Source organism: Pseudorca crassidens, chromosome 4, assembly GCF_039906515.1.
Source record: "Pseudorca crassidens isolate mPseCra1 chromosome 4, mPseCra1.hap1, whole genome shotgun sequence".
NCBI lineage: Eukaryota > Metazoa > Chordata > Mammalia > Artiodactyla > Delphinidae > Pseudorca > Pseudorca crassidens.
The window spans coordinates 64,876,635-64,896,093 of NC_090299.1; the positions used below are offsets into that span (position 1 = coordinate 64,876,635).

General features: G+C 45.5%; 1 protein-coding gene across 29 annotated transcripts in view; it reads right to left on the bottom strand.

The window, feature by feature from the left end:
• Positions 1-19,459, bottom strand: part of APBB2 (amyloid beta precursor protein binding family B member 2) — a 373,983-nt gene that overhangs the window by 52,105 nt on the left and 302,419 nt on the right. For all 29 annotated transcript variants that reach the window (XM_067735799.1, XM_067735790.1, XM_067735797.1 and 26 more), the window contains one exon: positions 16,547-16,674. In XM_067735799.1, the coding sequence (XP_067591900.1) occupies positions 16,547-16,674 (128 nt within the window). The remainder of the gene's footprint in view (positions 1-16,546; positions 16,675-19,459) is intronic.

A 19,459-nucleotide genomic window follows, 5' to 3' on the forward strand; every position in this document is an offset into this window, starting at 1 on the left:
TCATGTTCCTGATCTGTTAAAGGCATAATACTATGTCCTTTGGTCCCTGAAAAGATTAAAGGAGATAGGGTACACAGAGCCTTAAACTATAAAGCATTATATTAAAACATGGAGGGCTTCCCTGGTGGCGCAGTGGTTAAGAATCCGCCTGCAAGGGACATGTGTTCTAGCCTTGGCCCTGGGAAGATCCCACATGAGGCGGAGCAGCTAAGCTCGTGCACCACAACTACTGAGCCTGCGCTCTAGAGCTTGCCTGCCACAACTACTGAGCCCGCATGCCACAACTACTGAAGCCCACGCGCCTAGAGCCGGTGCTCCACAACAAGAGAAGCCACTGCAATGAGAAGCCCGTGCACCACAACGAAGAGAGAGAAAGCCCATGCACGTCAACAAAGACCCAAGGCAGCCAAAAAAAAAAAAAAAATTAATTAAAAAAAAAAAACATGGAAAGAGTTCTGATTATTCTCCCTTCTCTCCTCACAATTAAAAGCATTTTTAAGCACCTAATATAAGGACAGCATCATGCTGAGTTACATACAAGGAAGTATAAAAACATGGTGCTGGCTATCAGGGAATTTACAGTCTGAGGAGACGCACATATTCACAACATTAAGTAACAACACAAGGTTGAAAGATTAACTGCCACTAAAATCTACATGACTACGGAGATAAAAGAGATCATAGGGCACTGCAGTGATGTGAATATCCAGTCCCCTTCCTAGGGAAGTATATCTCCCCATCCCCTGAAGTCAGGCTTGGTAACGTAACTTTGCTTTGGCCAGTGAAATGTGAACAAAAGGGTTAAGTGTTGTTCCCAGGCAGAAATTTTAAGAGTCAATGCATCTTTTCCTCCTGATACCATGGCTGGCAACACTCTAGTCTAAATAGTGACTGTATCGTCTGCCTTGGACACAGAATGAGGACAATACTACAAGGAGCAGTACCTCCAGCCAACATGCCATGGACATTTAGTAGAATGAGGACTGTTACTGAGTCTTTTGGTTGTTACTGAAGCATAACCTAGCCAGTGCTGAGTGATGCAAATAGTGACAAAAAGGCTAACAGAAAAGGTGGGACCCTAAGTCATAAGAACAACAATGTCATCTAAAACTTGTATAGGAAACAAACAAAAAACAAACAAACAAAAACTTGTATAGGGCTTGGTAGTTATATTACAAAGTGACAGAAAAGGTGGGACCCTAAGTCATAAGGACAACAATGTCATCTAAAACTTGTATAGGGCTTGGTAGTTATATTACAAAGTACTTCATGGGACTTAAGAACTCATTTAATTACTTCCTATTACTATTCCACTTAGTACTGCCCATGAAGGCAGGAACCATGAAGTGCTTGTTCAGAGCTATATCCTTGGTGCCAAGCATAGTGGCTGACACATATTGGGGACTTAATACATGGGTGTCTACTAAGTTCCCAGAGAGGCAGATGGGACCATACAAGAGAGGAAGAAGGAGGGAGAAAAGAAATTCCACAGCTTGACACTTCAAGGGAGGAATAAGGACGATATGGCCTTGGACATGATGAAAGCCACCTTGACAGATCATTTAAAAATACACAGGTACAATTATGGTTAAATTGTAAAGCTTAAAAAAAGAAAAATGGTGCCCCTTCCGGATGATGACAGCCATTTCTGTTCTCCTCCTGCCCTGATTAACATACCTCTTTGCTATAATCTGTTCTAACAGTATGATTTCAAGGCATAAGACAATGATTAACAACATTATGATTAAAAGTGACCCAAGATTTAAAGACTTAAGATATACACCATCTTCTCTTTTTTTTTTAAAAGAAGCACTCTAATTCGTACAGTATAGACATATTAAAACCATATCTTTTATTTAAAAAAAAATCTCCCTTTTATTTCAACCCTTGACTTAGTGAATTTAAATAATAGGATTAGGCTTTATCTTTCTTTCTTTCTTTCTTTTTTTATTTTTGCTGTACGCGGGCCTCTCACCGCTGTGGCCTCTCCCGTTGCGGAGCACAGGTTCCGGACGCGCAGGCTCAGCGGCCATGGCTCACGGGCCCAGCCGCTCCGCGGCATGTGGGATCTTCCCGGACCGGGGCACGAACCCGTGTCCCCTGCATCGGCAGGCGGACTCTCAACCACCGCGCCACCAGGGAAGCCCCCCCTATCTTTCTTAATAAATATCTTCTACAGTTTCTCCTGAGTCGAACAACAACAACAAAACCCAAAGCAACTCAAGCTAGAAGCTATATAGAGATAAATCAAAATATTTCCTCTAGGCAATAAAGGGGCACAGACAATTACTCTAGGCCACCAAATTTGCGGGGGGAAATATATTAAGAAATTCCACACCATCCATTAGACGTAATGCTTTTAGTAATTGCTGTTTACCTTTGTAATGAGATCCCTGGTGGTGGAGAAAACTAGTCTGGTAAAGCAGGTACCTTAAGGGCTGAGGTGATTTCTGCGACACTATTATTCTCTAAATCATGGAGAAAGCCACAAATGTCATTTGGATTGGTCAATAAATATTAATTGTCTGCAAAGATATATTTTAAAATTTGCTGTTCTTAAAGCCACCCAGGGATTGTACAGGGGGAAAAAAAACACTCAAAATACTCCTCATTGCAAAATGCATAGCATTTACCAATTATTGAATAATAGGGAAATCAGAAAAAAAATCTGTATTTTAAACACTCTATTGGTTAATGGGGCATTACAGCTGGACTCTGTTTACTTAGTAAAATTTATATCCCATTTGCTTCCCAAAAGAATTAAATAGTTTACAATGAAAGGCACACATTCTATCAGGCTCTTAAATTAGAAGAGTAAAATTTGAAACCAGATGGAGGGAAGAAGTGAGTCTATAAATCAGTTAGGCTAAATGTTAATTTGAACCACATTCAACCATTTCTGATCCACAAAAAAGGCAGTCATATAGTTCAGTCTATTATTATTACGGCAATTGAGGGTTTGATTTAACACGAAACTTCCTGGCCAAAAGGGAAAGGTGACAAAGTACGCAATTTTCACTGTAGGCCAAATTCTCTGAGAATTCACTGACTGCACTGAAAGCTATGCTTGTGAAAATACCACACTTTTCAGTGCAGGCACGGGGGTGGAGTGCCTGGCAAAGGAACATCTAAAAATAGAGATCTGTGATAACAGACTGTGATATAGAGTCATCATTCAGAATCCCTAGATCAGTGTAGTTCAGTGTTTTCTAATCTGGCGGGCTCCAGAAACACCACTGATTCCCTGAAGTTCATTGGTAGGAAGCAATTAATTTGTTTTATGCTCACCAAGTTTTAAGTGCAGGACAGCTTAGAGCCTTCAACAGCTAAGCTGTGTATTCGGGGCTCTCTGAGAGCAGGACGTTTCCTAACATTAATGGTCTGTGGAATCTTTTTAAATTTAAACACCAGGTATTAAGCTGGTAGAGTGTTCAGTTCAAAGACTTTTTGGAAAAGTTAACCAAAGATCAGTGTTATTCAAACTATAATCAATTAGTGGTCACAAACAGCGTTTTGAAAGTTAAATAGAACAGAATGTAGCAAAGAAACAAATCAAGGAACAGAACACACTGCTAATGTAAGTAGTGTAAAACTTTTGTGTGAGTCAAGGAAAGAGAGAGAGGAGGGAGGGAGAAAATCTAGGTCATGCCATAAACTGTATTTCTTACAGGTTAGGACAAAATAGCTTGAAAGCCAATGACACAGAAAAATAGATGACTATAAAGAATGTGGGCATTCATGCACAAATTTTTAAAAATCTAATAACTGTCCGTGCAAAATTTATTTTCACGTGGGTAGATACACACATATAATAATCAAGTTAAATAAAGCTTCTTCCTTCAGAGGTGCTGGGGTGTAAGTTCCCATAGGCTCTGGCTGTGCCCCAGAGGAGGGAACAGTCAGTTCAATCCAAGGAAACATAAAGGTCTCACCAGGAGGGTTTAGAAAATGAGCAGGCAGGAAAGGGCAGTGCGGGGCAAGGGCACAAGCCGGTGCAGCTGGGCATGTGCACTTGGCCACCATACTGGACGAGAGGTGGAAGAGCCTGGGGAGGGGCAGCTGACTTAAGTATTAAGAGGCCAAAGCATTAGGGTCTGACCACTCCCTACATGTGGTGGGGGTAAGAGGACCCCCAAGTTGTTGACTGTGTAGCTGACTAGATGGCAGAACCATGAACCACACTGGACTAAAGGCAAAGGTGACTTGGCCATAGGTTAACCAAGCAGGCGCCACGCACACACGACTATCTACGGCCTTGTGGTTCGCCGTAAGGAGAGAAGCTTCTTTCATGAGGCAGCTGAACTCGTTGGAGTTCAGACAGACGCTTACAGATTTAGGAGCGATTTGTGCCCTCTTATCCTATCCCACTCCCCATTCCAGTTATGTCCAAAGGCAGATGGGGTGGGAGGGCTGCTGAGGGGTCAGGGCCAGGGAGAATCAGACACTTTCGATCTGAACTAAATATCTATTTCACAGATTTGGTAATTAAAGAAATGATACTGGTGACTCTACTGGTGCTGTACGTAAAATTCCTGCAAAACTTATCCCATCGGCTGCCGTTCTCTAGTTTGTCTCCTGGGACCGACCTGGTTTCGGTGCCCTCCTAGAAACATTTGGTTCTACTGGGCTACAGACTGAGACTTAGATTTTTCGGGCTTTGTTTCCAATACATTGATACTTGGGAGTTCTCCTTTAGCGGGTGGCAAGAAAGGATTTAGAGATGAAGAGGCAGGAGCCACAAACAATTTTCCAGTTACAAAGGGACCCTCCTTTCTATCATGACCTGCCCCATTCTGGGCTGGGCGACTCAGGGTATGGGGCCCGGGCGCGTGAGCCCTACCTGAACGCGGATCTCCAATGGGCCAGGGTGCTCTGTGCAGGTAAAAAGGAGCCTTTGAAAACAGAGCTGGAGCCACTCACCCAAAGAGGCCGACTTGGCAAGACAGGGTAGATGACTAGGCCTAGAGAAGCAATTAGAAGCACAAGGCACTGCCTGCGTAGAGAAAGGCAGTCCTCACCTGGTTGGCCCTTTCTACTCATGGCCCGCCCCCTGCCGCATGACTTGACAGTTCTGTTTGCCACGTCAGCAAGCCCTGTACTCAGCCTCCCCCGACCCTGGGCTCCTTCAGAGCCTGTAACTGGGCACCCCTCACCCCAGCCCATCCCACCCCAGTACCTTCAAACACTCCTTGCCCTCGGGCATGCTTCCGGTGTAAAATAACAGGTAGAATGACAAAAGTTTCTACGTTTTATTTCTTACTCCCCCTACCATCCAACTCCTCCGGATATGCGAATGGCACCAGATCCAGTCTGTCACACCCACTCTGTGCTCCTTTATTTATAATCTAAATGATTCTTCCTGGGTTTAGAGAGATTTACCCTTTGCACTGAAAATGAACTCCTTGGCTCACATATTTGTCATTTGGCCTCAAGCCTGACTTGGTATTTCCAATCTCTGGCCACTGCGACAAAGCCTGCCTCATTCCGCTCCCAGGACTTTTTTACCCTCAGAAATTGAGTCCTTGCCTGAGGACTCTGACTTTAATTTCTTAATTCTTGTTTTTGATTTCCTTTCTCTTCTTTACTTTTCTAAAGAGCAGTTCCCCAGGGCACTCTTTGGGAGCTGCCTAGAAAAGAAGAATTCCCAGCTGAAGTTATAATAAAGAAACAGGGCAGCCGGTGCTGGAGCCCAAAGGTTGTGTGCCGCTAAGAGGGAAAACAGGGAACATAATTCGGTTGTCCTCCTGCTGAAGGAGAGAGGCCAGCGAGCTGGAGGAGAAGAGAAACGTGGGCTTCAGTGGGAGCTGGTGCAGCTCGTGCTGACACAGACAGGTATGACAGCAGCAGGAAGTCTTGGATCCCAAGTGACTGGACTGAAAACTCATTACAGGATAGTTTTCATAAATTCTCACTTTTCTCTATTAAAAAAATAACTCCTGCATACACAGTTCATGGCCAGGCTTTAATTCACAGCTGTGATACAGAAGTACCAAGTCTGGTTTAATAAGAAGGTTAGAAACACACTAAGCCACTTGGTTAGGGCAGGAAGAGGGGAGGTTCTAAATATCAGTGTTGGCCTTTGAAGAGGCATCACATCATCAGTCAAGACTCACAGGGAACCAACAACGGGAAGAGTTTTAGATATTTAAAGTCAAAGACAAAATAATGCGAACCTCCCATGTTTTAAATTTTCTCCTGATTTTTGTTTGTTTGTTTGTTTGTTGCGGTACGCGGGCCTCTCACTGCTGTGGCCTCTCCCGCTGCAGAGCACAGGCTCCGGACGCGCAGGCTCAGCGGCCATGGCTCACGGGCGCAGCCGCTCCACGGCATGTGGGATCCTCCCAGACCGGGGCAAGAACCCGCGTCCCCTGCGTCGGCAGGCGGACTCTCAACCACTGCGCCACCAGGGAAGCCCTCTCCTGATTTTTATAATCTGTTACAGTTGACCCAGGGTAATATTTCAAGGAAATATTAATTCTTAATAAAAGTATTGCCCCTGGGGACAATGCCTGACAGTTCTATGAAAGCACGTTCACATCTCTGCCATTCCAGCAAAAATCCCCACTGCAGATGGAGAGGCTGGGACACTAAGTCCCCAACACCAGTGCCAGGGAAGAACCATGATTAAATTGCACATGGTGTGATTCCTATACCAGTATTCCTTCTCTTGACCAACCTGGCTCTCAAAAACTTGACATAATTATATGTGGTGAGACTCCCTGAGTTCCACCCGATGTTCTCAAATTCGTCTTCTCCAGTAACCAACTGTGCACCATGATACTGTAATATAATAAGAAATATATATTTGGTTTTCGTCCATGATTCCTGACACAAAGCTTCCAAGACCCTTGTAATTTCCTGAGTGGCAGGAGCATCTTCTGTTATAATATTTGGTCTTAGACTCTGGTTCCTGACACAAGAGCTTTTAAAACCCTTGGAATCTCCAGAACGACAAGAGTACCTTTCTGCACATTAATGAGATGTCTGGGGGCCCTTACATAGCTTCAGCGTGAGGGCTGCTCCCAGAAAGACCAGGTTGTGATTAAAGGGTTGGAACTTACAGTCTCACCCTAACCTCCAGGGAAGGGAGAAGGGCTGGAGATTGAGCTAGTCACCAACAGCGAATGATTTAATCAGTCAGCTTATGTAATGAAACCTTTGTAAAAACCCTGAACCATGGGGTCAAGAGAGCTTTGGGGGTCGGGGGTCGGTGAACACATCCAGGTGCGAGGAGGGTGACATACCCCAAACTCCACGGGGACAGAAGCTGATAACCCTTCTGGACCTCACCCTTTGTGCTTCCTCATCTGGCTGTCCATTTGTATCCTTTATAAGCAACTGGTAATAGTAAGTAAAGTGTTTTCCTGAGTTCTGTGAACCGTTATAGCAAATCATTGAACCTAAGGAGAAACCTCCATGGGAACCTCTGATTTATAGCTGCTCTCGGGCAGATGCAGGGGTGGCCTGGACTTGTGGCTGGCATCTGAAATGGGGGCGGTCTTGTAGGGACTGAGGCCTTAACCTGGGTGGGGGAAGGGTCTGGGCTAACTCTTGTGTCAGAATGGAATTAAATTGTGGGACACCCAGTTGCTGTCGGCAGAGACCTGGAGAGTCGCCTGGTGTGGAAAACCGACACATTTGGTGTCAGAAGTGTTCTGTGAGTGAAACGAATCGGAGCTGCATTATGCTCTCCATCACTGGATTCACTAGGAAGCCCCAAATCTCAGACGACCGCATTTAAGTAAAAGAGTTCAAGGTGATAATCTGTGTACGAAAAACAGTGACTATCCATTCATCTGCGATAATGTAGGGCTTTTAGCGATTTATCAAACACTTAATCATTTGTTGAGTATATACGACAGGCCAAGTGACCAAATGATGCTTTGGGTTACAATAGTTACACCTTTTTCTGCTCTCTAAGACACGAATCCATGTCTGCATGGGTCATTAGGCTTCTCCTCCACTGACACTACTCTTACTTCTGGTTTCGGAAGGCTCTAAGTGTTCCAAGAAGATCGCAGTACTTTCAAGACTGACGGAGAATCACTGGAGCCTAGCATGATGGCTCACCCTCATGCTACATCCAGAATGGGCCATCCCTCACCTGGCTTGGGACTCAGGGGAAGCGTGAGATGGAAGTTGCTCAGGGATCATCATCAGAATCTTTTGCTGTTGACACGACAATCTCAAGCTCCCACACTACACCACCTGGTGCTGAAACATGCTTATGAGAAACAATGGATTATGCACTGAGCCAGCTATCGAAACACAGGATGCGTTCTTCGGAAGAAACTGTTGTCTTCATATATCCACTAAGGAAGGATCGGCTTGAAGACACACTCAAGGCATGCCTCTGAGGGAAACTTTTCTTAGACAATCTCTTACAATGTCTTTCCTTACAGGTTATTCTACATTGAAAGTATGAGCAAGCATCCCAGCATGATTCATAGAAGGCAAGAAGGCCACTTCTATAGAGATAAAATATAACTACGGTGTAAGTCAGCAGAATGGTCAAGTAAATCCTGATGCCTCTGCTTATCATGTGTCTATATTAAAAAGAAATTAGCTCTAGAGGTCAAGATAATACTGGAACATAGGGAGAGAATTACTGCTCTCTCCCTGAAGATCTTTCTCCCTGAGGCAAGGAAGGCAGCATATACCTTAGATTAAACTGTTATCAGATCTTGGGATTCCATCCATCTTTCATTACTGGCTAGCTCAGAGAACCCTCTGACTACATGTCATTAGGAAGCTCTCCATCCTCCCCGTGAAGACCAGCCTTCCTCCATCACGCCTAGGAAAAGAAACAGTGGCAAAGGGAAAATAGAGATAGCTTTCAATTAGATCAAAAACCAAGAGGCCTGGGACTTCCCTGGTGGTGCAGTGGTTAAGAATCTGCCTGCCAATGCAGGGGACACGGGTTTGAGCCCTGGTCCGGGAAGATCCCACATGCCGCAGAGCAACTAAACCCGTGCGCCACAACTACTGAGCCTGTGCTCTAGAGCTCGCGAGCCACAACTACTGAGCCCACGAGCCACAACTACTGAAGCCCACGTGCCTAGAGCCCGTGCTCCGCAACAAGAGAAGCCACCGCAATGAGAAGCCCGTGCACTGCAACGAAGAGTAGCCCTGCTTGCCGCAACTAGAGAAAGCCCAGGTGCAGCAATGAAGACCCAACGCAGCCAAAAATAAATAAATAAATTTATTTAAAAAAATGTGGATATTGAAAACATTAAAAAAAAACCCAAGAGGCCCACTATTTCTAAAACCCTGTCACCTAAAACAGAACTGCCCTTTATCACTGGCAACTTCCACCAATTTAGAAAGGACGTCTCCTTGGCACACATGCTGTTGTGTCACCACAGTGTGCAAAGCTGCACATGAAGAACAGCTCCACTCACTTGCTCTCCCGAATGCCCTCCTCAGGGCAGGCACGCCCTCATGCTGCCTCCTTTAGTCAGTGCTAATTCCATTTAAGGGTCAACTCGGGGGTGTGCAGGCAGGAGACAGGAACCACACCAGTTACTGGAACAGAAAGATCATTTAAAGGCCTGTAACTACAAAACTAAAAAGGGAATAGGAAGAAGTTATCATGGAGGCACAACTGCAAGAGGGGGCTGTGACCTGGAGGGTGGAGAGAACAAAGGGCAGAGGTTGGAATTATCAAAACCTAGAAGCATGGAGAAGCCCCATGGTGCAAAACCTCTGACACTGAGGAGGTGGTGCTGCTGGGCTGGCGTCTCTAGACTTGAAGCAGGTCGGGGACTCAGACCTTTAAAGAGGGCACCCCAGCCAGTGGCACTGGTGGCTCTGAAGAAGGGGAATGATGAACGGTTCTGCATGTCTGTGAGTGCTGGGAAAACTGCGTGAGAACTGACACAATGGGATGAAGAAGTTGTTCCAGGATGATGCTCACAGACACAGGAAGCAAGTTCCTTCTTCTTCCTCCAGCCTTGCAGCCCCCTCTAGTCAGAGTCTAACGAGCAGCAAACTAGAGAAGCAGAAACGTTTTTGCAGAGTCCCAGCTCCGGTCTCACAAAGCGAGCAGAGAAGGGTGGGTTTGGATCTGAGGGACAGCAGCTTAATAACTGGCACAGGAAACAATAGGTCACAGGCTGGGAACACTGAGGTGATTCCTTTTCAGACTGTGTCAGAGGCTAGTTGTTTCACCTCATCTTTTTTAATAGCGGTATTAACTTGGCAATTGTTGGCCCAGCTAGAGACTCCATTTCCCAGAATCCCTTGCAGCTGCATGTGGCCAAAGGGATACGAACAGAATGTGGGCATAATGTTACGTGTGCAAGTTCCAGGTCCCCTTCAACTTACAGACAAGTCCCCTGGCTGGTCAGACTAGGAAGACACTGGAAGGATGGCAGAACAGGACTTGCCTTTTCCACAGACTTCCTACAGAAGCCACAATGACTGCCTCATTCCATTCTGAATGCATGTTACTGTAAATGCTCTTTCTGGAAAGAACCAGGCCATACTGGGTCCTCCACATTTGGGTCCCATATTATTTTTTTCCTTTCCTTAAAAAAATTTTTTTAATACATTTATTTTATTTTTATTTATTTTTGGCTGTGTTGGGTCTTCGTTGCTGCACACGGGCTTTCTCTAGTTGGGGCAAGCAGGGGCTACTCTTTGCTGTGGTGCGCGGGCTTCTCATTGCGGTGGCTTCTCTTATTGCGGATCACAAGCTCTAGGCACGCGGGCTTCAGTAGCTGTGGCTCATGGGCTTCGTTGCTCCGCAGCATGTGGGATCTTCTCAGATCAGGGCTCGAACCTGTGTCGCCTGCATTGGCAGGCAGATTCTTAACAACTGTGCCACTAGGGAAGCCCATTTTTTCCTTTTTAAAACAACCCATTAAAGATGGAAAAACCATTTTCAGCTCAGGGCCATATTTTGTCAACCTCTGCTTTTAATTCACACCTGTGGTTTCATCTCCCCAAGGAAAGAGCCCAGGCCCCGAGTGCAGAGTTCTCCGTCTCCCTGCTGACCCCAGGTTATTTGAGACCATCCATTATCTCTTGTCAGATTAACAGAGGAGCTCCTATTTGGACAGAGGACAAATTCCAGGAGTCTGTCTTTGCCCTGTCACAACTAGATGGGTCACCTAAGGCAAATCATCCCCTTCTGTCCTCAGTTAATCTCTAAAATAAAGAGGTTGAAAGACAGTGGTTATGAAACCACCTTTTACATTTGAAAGCCTACAAGTTACAGTTTTGCATATTCTGACTAACCTCAGTATTACAGCCAGGATGCCCATGCACCCCCCAACCCCACCCCAAAATTAAGCAGTTTTTTCAAAAGAATCAACACAGAACAACACTGGCAGGAAAACAAAAGCATGAACTATGTGTGGCAGTAGACTTCTAAAGCAGCTTAAAACCAGGGGTTTGGGCTTCCCTGGTGGCACAGTGGTTGAGAGTCCGCCTGCCGATGCAGGGGACACGAGTTCGTGCCCCGGTCCGGGAAGATCCCACATGCCGCAGAGCGGCTGGGCCCGTGAGCCACGGCCGCTGAGCCTGCGCTCCGCAACGGGAGAGGCCACAACAGTGAGAGGCCCGCGTATCTCAAAAAAAACAAAAAAAACCCCAAAAAACCTAGGGGCTTGGTGGATATAAACCAGTTGGGAATATCCCAAGAGAAAACGAAAAAAATATTCAGTGCACTTGAGACTTACTATGTTATTTAGATAAAAGTTCCTGAGATCTTAACCAGATAAAACAGTTAAGTCAAAGATAAACAATGGGAAATTTATGAATAATCTATCACACAGTAAGATTTTATTAAAAATTGTTCATCAAAAGCAGAAAAGAGACACATGAAACACCTTCTCAGAAGAGAAGTTCTGCTACACAAACTATAAGCACAAACAGTATCACAGGGTCAACATTTAACCTGCATAAGAAAGTGCTTTTTAAAAGGCGCTTGTGCACAATGGCTGTGATGGCTGCTTTTAATCATAAAGGAATTTTACCTTCATTAGAGCAGGCCCAGTGGGGTCTCCACTTACAATGGTTATTTATTACAAGGAATTCCAATTTTTCCTAAAGACAAAACCAGCGATCTAGGGTTGCCACTAATTTAAATTAATGAGTTTATTGACCAGAGCAGCGTTTCCCAAAGTGTGTTCCGTGAGACTGCATTTCCATGAAGAAAAGGGTTCCAGTCCACATCAGGACAGGAGAACCTCCGAGAGGGTCCAAAGCAAAGGGGCCTGATGCACTTGGTTTAACCCACTTTCCCAACTGACCCTAGATCCTTTTTTTTTTTTTTTCCTTTCAAGGAAAGTCTATGAACATTTGACCTGATTAGTGCTCCATGGTACACCGACCTGGGAAATCCCACTTATGGGGTCTGAAACCCTGGACTATACCACCCACCCACTTTCCTTTCTCATGGGAAACAGACAGGATTAGCAGATTCTATTGCCTATTGGCAACGTACAGAAGGATCTGTGTGCCCCTTCCCTTACCTGTCACAAGAGGCAAGGAAAGTCCCAGTTTAAAGTCTCCTATGTTCAGAAGTTATGTCTGCTTGCTCTTGATATCTCTTTAAAAGAATAAGGAGAGTGCTGCTTTCCAGGGCCGAATGAATAAACAGGAGAACTGTGGCCGGATTAGCACAGCCCCTGAAATTGTTGTGAAATCCCTCTCACCCCATCCTTGGAAGGGCAGCCTGCAGGTCCATAGAGACAAGATGAGAGATGGCACTGTGGTCACCCGCCCCAGTCACTGGCGGCAAAATGCCAGTTCTACAACCCAGGGCCTCCTTCCCACAGGGGTGGAAGCAGAGCAGGTCAATCTGGGTGCTCCCTGGTGCTGCCTTTGATTGGAAATACAAGGCTCATGAAACCCCTTTCACCAGTCCCATCTCTGGGAGCCTTGACATTTATCTCACTGTGATCAAAAGGAACCCAAGCAGGAGGAGGGAGCCCACTCTTTGTCTGGCAGTAATGCACATGGGCTCCCAAGAAATGCCATAATAAAGGCAGGCGTGACTCTCAAGAACAAGACAAAAACTTCAGCCCAGTCCTGCAACCACCAGCATCCCACAGAGAACCAAGGTCTGATGCGATGGCGACTTCTCAGCCATTCACAATAAGAGGCTTCTCCAAATCAACCTGGGGTATTGGTGGAGTTTGTCACAGCTGGATCATCCCCTCACCCAAAGTAAACTTACTCCATAAGGAATTTCTTCAGAGCAAATCAAATCCACTTGAAAGCCTTAAGAAAATGCTAAACCCAAAACAACTTTATAAATCCTGAAATTACATGGCTCAGGGAAGCACTCTGAATTTCAAGACAGACTGTGCCCTTCAAGCCTCTGGTATACATACTTTTCATATTCATTTTAACCACATCAAGAAATTCCCTAAGAGATTCCATTTTCTCGGCAAGGGAGGTTACAAAAGAGAATGTGAAATGGACTCATTTTCTCAAGCAAAATGAAACACTTTTATGTTTTATTCATGCAAAGTGTAAACTCCTTTCCTTTGCAGCATTACAAATTGAATTTGCGCTTGTAAATTGCTGTAAGAAAAAAAAAAGGAATCAAGAGCAAAAGAAAGTATTAAAAGAAAAAAAAGCAGGAATACAAAGGCCTTCTTTTAGAGAATGAAAACTCAGGGGTCCAGTGGGAGAAATACAACCTTTCACTGACAAACATACTTTTTTATTTACTGCTTCTAAAAGCAATCTAGCTCAAGGGACCCCAACCACTACATGAGCTTTCTGAGGTCCTGACAGCTCATGCAGAACCCTCAGTGTATTTCTAAATTACACTTATCTGCTAACATTGAGTAAGAATAAGAAATGGTTTAAAAAACATGAGTGGGCTTCCCTGGTGGCACAGTGGTCGAGAGTCTGCCTGCCGATGCAGGGGACACGGGTTCGTGCCCCAGTGCGGGAAGATCCCACATGCCACGGAGCGGCTGGGCCCGTGAGCCATGGCCGTTGAGCCTGTGTGTCCGGAGCCTGTGCTCCGCAACGGTAGAGGCTGCAACAGTGAGAGGCCCGTACCGCAAAAAAAAAAAAAAAAAAAAAGAGTAACTCAGCCCACATTTCAAAAACATAATGAAGGCAAGGTAACCTAATTTACACTGATATCACTGGGTGGCAAGGGGAGTGGCTCTTCCTGCTTTGTAGGACAACTGAACTCTGTCTGAAACAGCCTCTCGCCCTCTGTTATCAATGATAAACTGTCCTCGAAACCTCCCCAAGGTCTGACCCCTCCCTCATCCTCCCTGTCTTTGAAAGGAAGCCATGTAATTAGCTGTCTCTGCTAGTGGATGTTGCTTTAACGAATCAAGAGCTAACATTCATTAAGCATTTTCCACATCCCCCATCAGTGGGCCAGTTACTATACACACACAGGCACATACATACACGTGCTCTGTCATCCTTATTATCACCCTCGTTTCACAGATGAGAGAAAACTAAGCTCAGGGCTTGAATAATTTTCTCAATTGGAATTTTTTTTTTTTTTTTGCGGTACGCGGGCCTCTCACTGTTGTGGCCTCTCCCGTTGCGGAGCACAGGCTCCGGATGCGCAGGCTCAGCGGCCATGGCTCACGGGCCCAGCAGCTCCGTGGCACGTGGGATCTTCCCAGACCGGGGCACGAACCCGTGTCCCCTGCATTGGCAGGCAGACTCTCAACTGCGCCACCAGGGAAGCCGTCAACTGGAATTTAAATCATATTTTCTCCCTGAACAAAGAGCATTTGGCCTTACTTTAAAGAGTTGGGGTGAACTGAAAACCTCATCGATGAAATCCACTCACAAGCTAATCTTAAGCTAACCTTAAAAAAACACAACCCCATCCAGTTGTACACGTATATCATGATCTTCACCTTGACTCCTGTCTTGAAAACAAACTTGGAGGACAGGACGTAGGGAAGGATCAAGTATATTACACTCTTCCATCAAGGCTAAATGTTTTTAATGATACACGAACATCCTCAGATATTTTCCTCTGTAAAATTAATCAGTTCACACCAATGCATCAACTCCAGTGCTCCAGCTCTGCTAAGCAATTGAATGACAGGTGTGGATGCATAATCTATCCACTCATTTCCCCCCAAAGCACCTGGTCCAGCTGTCACCATGCATCACTGTTACAAAAGCTCAAAGACACAGCTGCGCACCCACGAAGGTTTATCCAATCAGCTGTCAGAGGACACTGCAGCTCTCTCTTTTGCAGACCATTCTTCACCTGTGATTCCAGCAAAAATGCTTGTTCTTTGATGAACGCTTAACCACTTTCCTTTCAGGCTTAGGACTTGGAACTGAATCAAAAAACTATCAAATCCACTACTGCCCATCTCTGGGAGACCAAGGATGGCGAAGCCAAGGCAGAGCCACCTAGAGGATCCCATGACCCAGTAAGCCAGGATGTCCAGGAACGGAGCCACCCCAGGGCAGCAGTCTCTCTGTCGTCTGGGGTTTTCAGCAGCTTCTGCAATGCTCTTGCCCCTTTTCAACAGAGCAATACATAATCATCCTATAGCTTGTCCTAAATGCTAGGAGAGCCTCGGGTATACCTCGAGAGTTGACAAAGATGAATTTAATTCAAGAGTTAGATGTATTTCATGTAGCCCAATTACTTAATAAAGTATGATGCCTGTGATTACTGTCACTTTATTAGTTAGAATATGTACTTGAAAATCAGAACTTCCTTGTTTCCAGTCACTGGAGAGCAAAACATTCACAACACACCTATTAAGAAGTACTTGCTGGCAATGACAAATATTCAGTAGAATTTCAGAAAAATACACATTGACTGGAACTTTGGTATGACCAGACATTTCAAACGTTAAAAGAGTTCAGCCATCTTCAAATTCCAGAAGCTCCTTATCAGCATGAGTTAATGATCTAAAGCTTGCGATCTGGATAAACAAAAAGGTCCTGCTGTATAACACGGGGAACTATATTCAGTATCCTATGATACACCATAATGGAGAAGAATATGTATATCTATGCATAACTGAATCCCTGTACAGTTATACTGTACAGTGTGAATTTTGCTGTGCAGCAGAAATGAACACATTATCAATCAACTATACATCAATAAAACAAACTTAAAAAAATAATAAAGCATGTGATTAAAGGCTGTACAACCTCTCCCTTCCAACAAGCCCTCTACAAAGAAAATACCAATAGCAGAGCATCTGAGATAGCTGAGACTCAACTTCAAAACAGACTGCAGAGAAGACAAAAAAAAAAAAAGGTGGGAGTTCAGAAAGCCTGGATGAGTAGGGAACTTAGATGAATGAGGATGAGCGGCGGTTGGGGGAGAAATACATGGAATCCGAGGCAGGATCCAGAGTTGACAAAAGGTCTGAGGTACAGAACGGAAGGGGCTCGGAGGGTCGACGAGGCAGGGATAGAGATGTGCTTTAAGTTTTTACATTTCTGTAGAGAGCCTACTGTCAAGTTCCATATTCAGCAACATGCAGTAACAGTGAGGCCGCGCTTCAGGGTTAAGCTAAAACTGGGGCACTGGGTGAGGTGACAAAGGACAGCGCCGGCCCGGGGCACTCACCGGCCGTTGTCGCGGCCCACGCCCCACACGCGGATGCTGGCGATGGGCTGCGTGTGGAGCGCGCTGTGGTCCATGGGGTCCACCAGGCTCAGCGTGTCGTTCTCCAGGACCAGGTACATGTCCTTCCCCTGGGAGTCAACGAGAAGACAGGTTACCTTCCTCACGAAACCACATGTCCTCGGGATGTCTGTGGCTACCTGGGGGTGTCGGTTCAACGATCAAAAATTCACCCTTGTCGTTTGTTCTCCTAAGGGAGAAACATCCCCTCCTGATTAAAAGATTCATAAATCTTTCACCTTCCCCTCACATGCCCAATTTCTCTCTCCTTCTCCAAATCCTCTGAAATGTGTCCCTAGCCCGCTTTCTAGCTGGTTCTTATCTTTAATTATTTACACTTTGAATCTTGACTCTAAGAGAAAAGGCTAATGGCGCGTTCCCTGGAGAATCTGGCCTCTTACTGACTCCAAGTCTGTCATCCTCTCACAACCCCTCTGTCCCCATTCCCTCCCCTCTGGCCAGACCCTACCAGGCATCCCCTTGACGCCCTTCCCAGGTCCACAACATGTCTGTCTCTTCTCAGCTTTTACACCACTTCTTATCTGTGTGATCCGGCTGGTAAATAGCTTTGTGACGCTTCTCGGTGCCCCAACAGCTAACGCTGAAGTGGCTTTATCACATCTCAGATGTTACGCGACGGGCTTCAGGTTTCTTGGCTCGTGAGTGCTCTAACTTGCCTCACAGCTTGGTTTTATTACCTGTGATTAGCGGATGGGAAAACTGAGGCTTATAGGTTAATTTAAGTAACCTGCTCACGGCCTAACACAGAAGCCGCGAGGCCTTGAGCTGCGCATGTGCTGTTGTGATACCAACACGGGGGAGGCTGAGGTTTCTTGCATCACTCTTCAGGTTTTGGTCTCCTGTCTCCCCAAATATTGGCTCTTTGAGGGTAGGAACGCTAGGTCATCCAACTTCACTCCCTTTGCAAATCCTCAGGCATCATTTTAAGAAATTATTAAACTGTCCACTGAACGTCACGGTCAGCCCAGATGCTGTGGCGTGGACGCTAGGGCGGTCTAGCAAGGCAGCACAGTGAGGCTTCCTGGCAGATCTTCAAATCCAAAGCAGGACAGATGCTCCTTGGTCTGGTTTTTGGGCACGATATTTTAGGTCCCCATCAAAGGTTCTCAGAGAAAACACAAGCTCTGCTGCCGAAGTGGCAGACATGGGTGTTTCGGTGCCTCTGCTAGTCAGTGTCTAAGCCAAGCGTCTACAGATGAGATCCAGGATGAGCTGAAATCATCCCCCTACCCTGCACTGAGCTGGGTGGTGTATTTCTTTTGGATTGATTCAGCTTAGAAACCACAACTGGTCCACACAAAGGCAACACAGGCCATCTTCGTCAATGACCTCTGTCGACGGTCATCGTATTACTGGACAGAACCAGTGACAGCTGCCAGCTGGTCATCTGAAGTGAGAATGGTTGGCTGAGTGCGCACTATCCCTGAATGAAAACGCATCGTGGCTTCTGTTGAGTTCATTAGGCACACTCGTGTCTTCCCATATGTGCCCTTTCCCTTTCCTCATGAACACTCAGCAACTCCTGGTTGACCACTGTAAAGTCTTGCTAATTGGTGTTTGTAACCCAAACGACCAATGCTTATGCAGGTGTCATCTAAAGATGGGACGCTCATCTGAAAGTCATGACTTTATTTTCAGTCAGCCGATCAACAAACCTTTAAGGAGTTGTGCTGTGCGTGGTGAGGCATGGCAAAAAGTCACAGCTCGTAACCCTAAACACTGAGCTGTACTTTATATACTATGAACTAGAAACACTGCTTGAAGAATTTATCGTTTCAGAAGAAGAGGAAAGGACTGAGAAAAATAGGAATGGCCTAGCGGAGGCTAACTAGGTGGGAAGGCATAGCACATTTTCAGGCATTGCTGGCCCATCCAAAGCTTTCTTTCCTGCTGGAATCGTGCCAATTGGAGATTCCTTTAGAATCTTACTTAGCTCTTCTAAATAACTGGTGGTATTCATTAGTCTCTCAAACAGCAGTATAGATTATGCCAGCCGTCCTTCTAAATCCTAGCTGAGATCTATGCCTTTGGTAGAACGGCATTTTGAATGAAGAAGAGAGAAGACGGATAATTGGGTGGGAGAAATAGGCCTGGGTATTGGAAAGGTAATGCAGTGAAAGGATAATAGAGGCAAATACCAAAAAAGTGTCCTTTTTTTGGCGGGAGAACATTCTTCCTCCCCGCCCCCCCCCCCCCCATGCCTGGGATCTAAAAATCTGGTTGGCGATGCAGCTCAGCCCCATTCTAGAGCAGACGGACTCTACCATGCAGAGCCTTGGGAACCTACCTCCTGCTATGACAGTGCTGCTAGGATAAAAGGTGACAGGGGCTCCTAAGAGCCCAATCACAAAGCAAACTTTCGCTGCCAATGCTCTTAAGTGGGGACTGATCGAGTGGATTCACGCGGACCACTGTCTCGTGATGCTCCCCATGTGCTTGTTGTACAGGTCTCAGAGCTTGGTAGGAATATGGCTTTTCCAATTTCATGTGATTTTTATACAGATTTGGTATTTTTACTCATGACTTTCTTTTCTGAAATGATCTCAACTAACATTTCAAACTGGAATTGCTTTGTTCATCACAGTAAGACAGAATACACAGGTATCAATTCCAAGACTCATGTACGAGGTGGATTTTCAGATCGCAAATAAAGAAGACTATTATAAAAGGATGATGCGTCAACTTTTAGAGAAGGCGCAACAACATTTTGGGGTGTATATGTGGGGGTCACGTTCCCCTTCGAGAATGTATTTTGAGAGAGGTATGGGTCTTCTTCCCAGAAAACTGCTCTTGTAGACCAGCTATGCATGGAGGTTAGGGGGTTTCTGGGCCCTT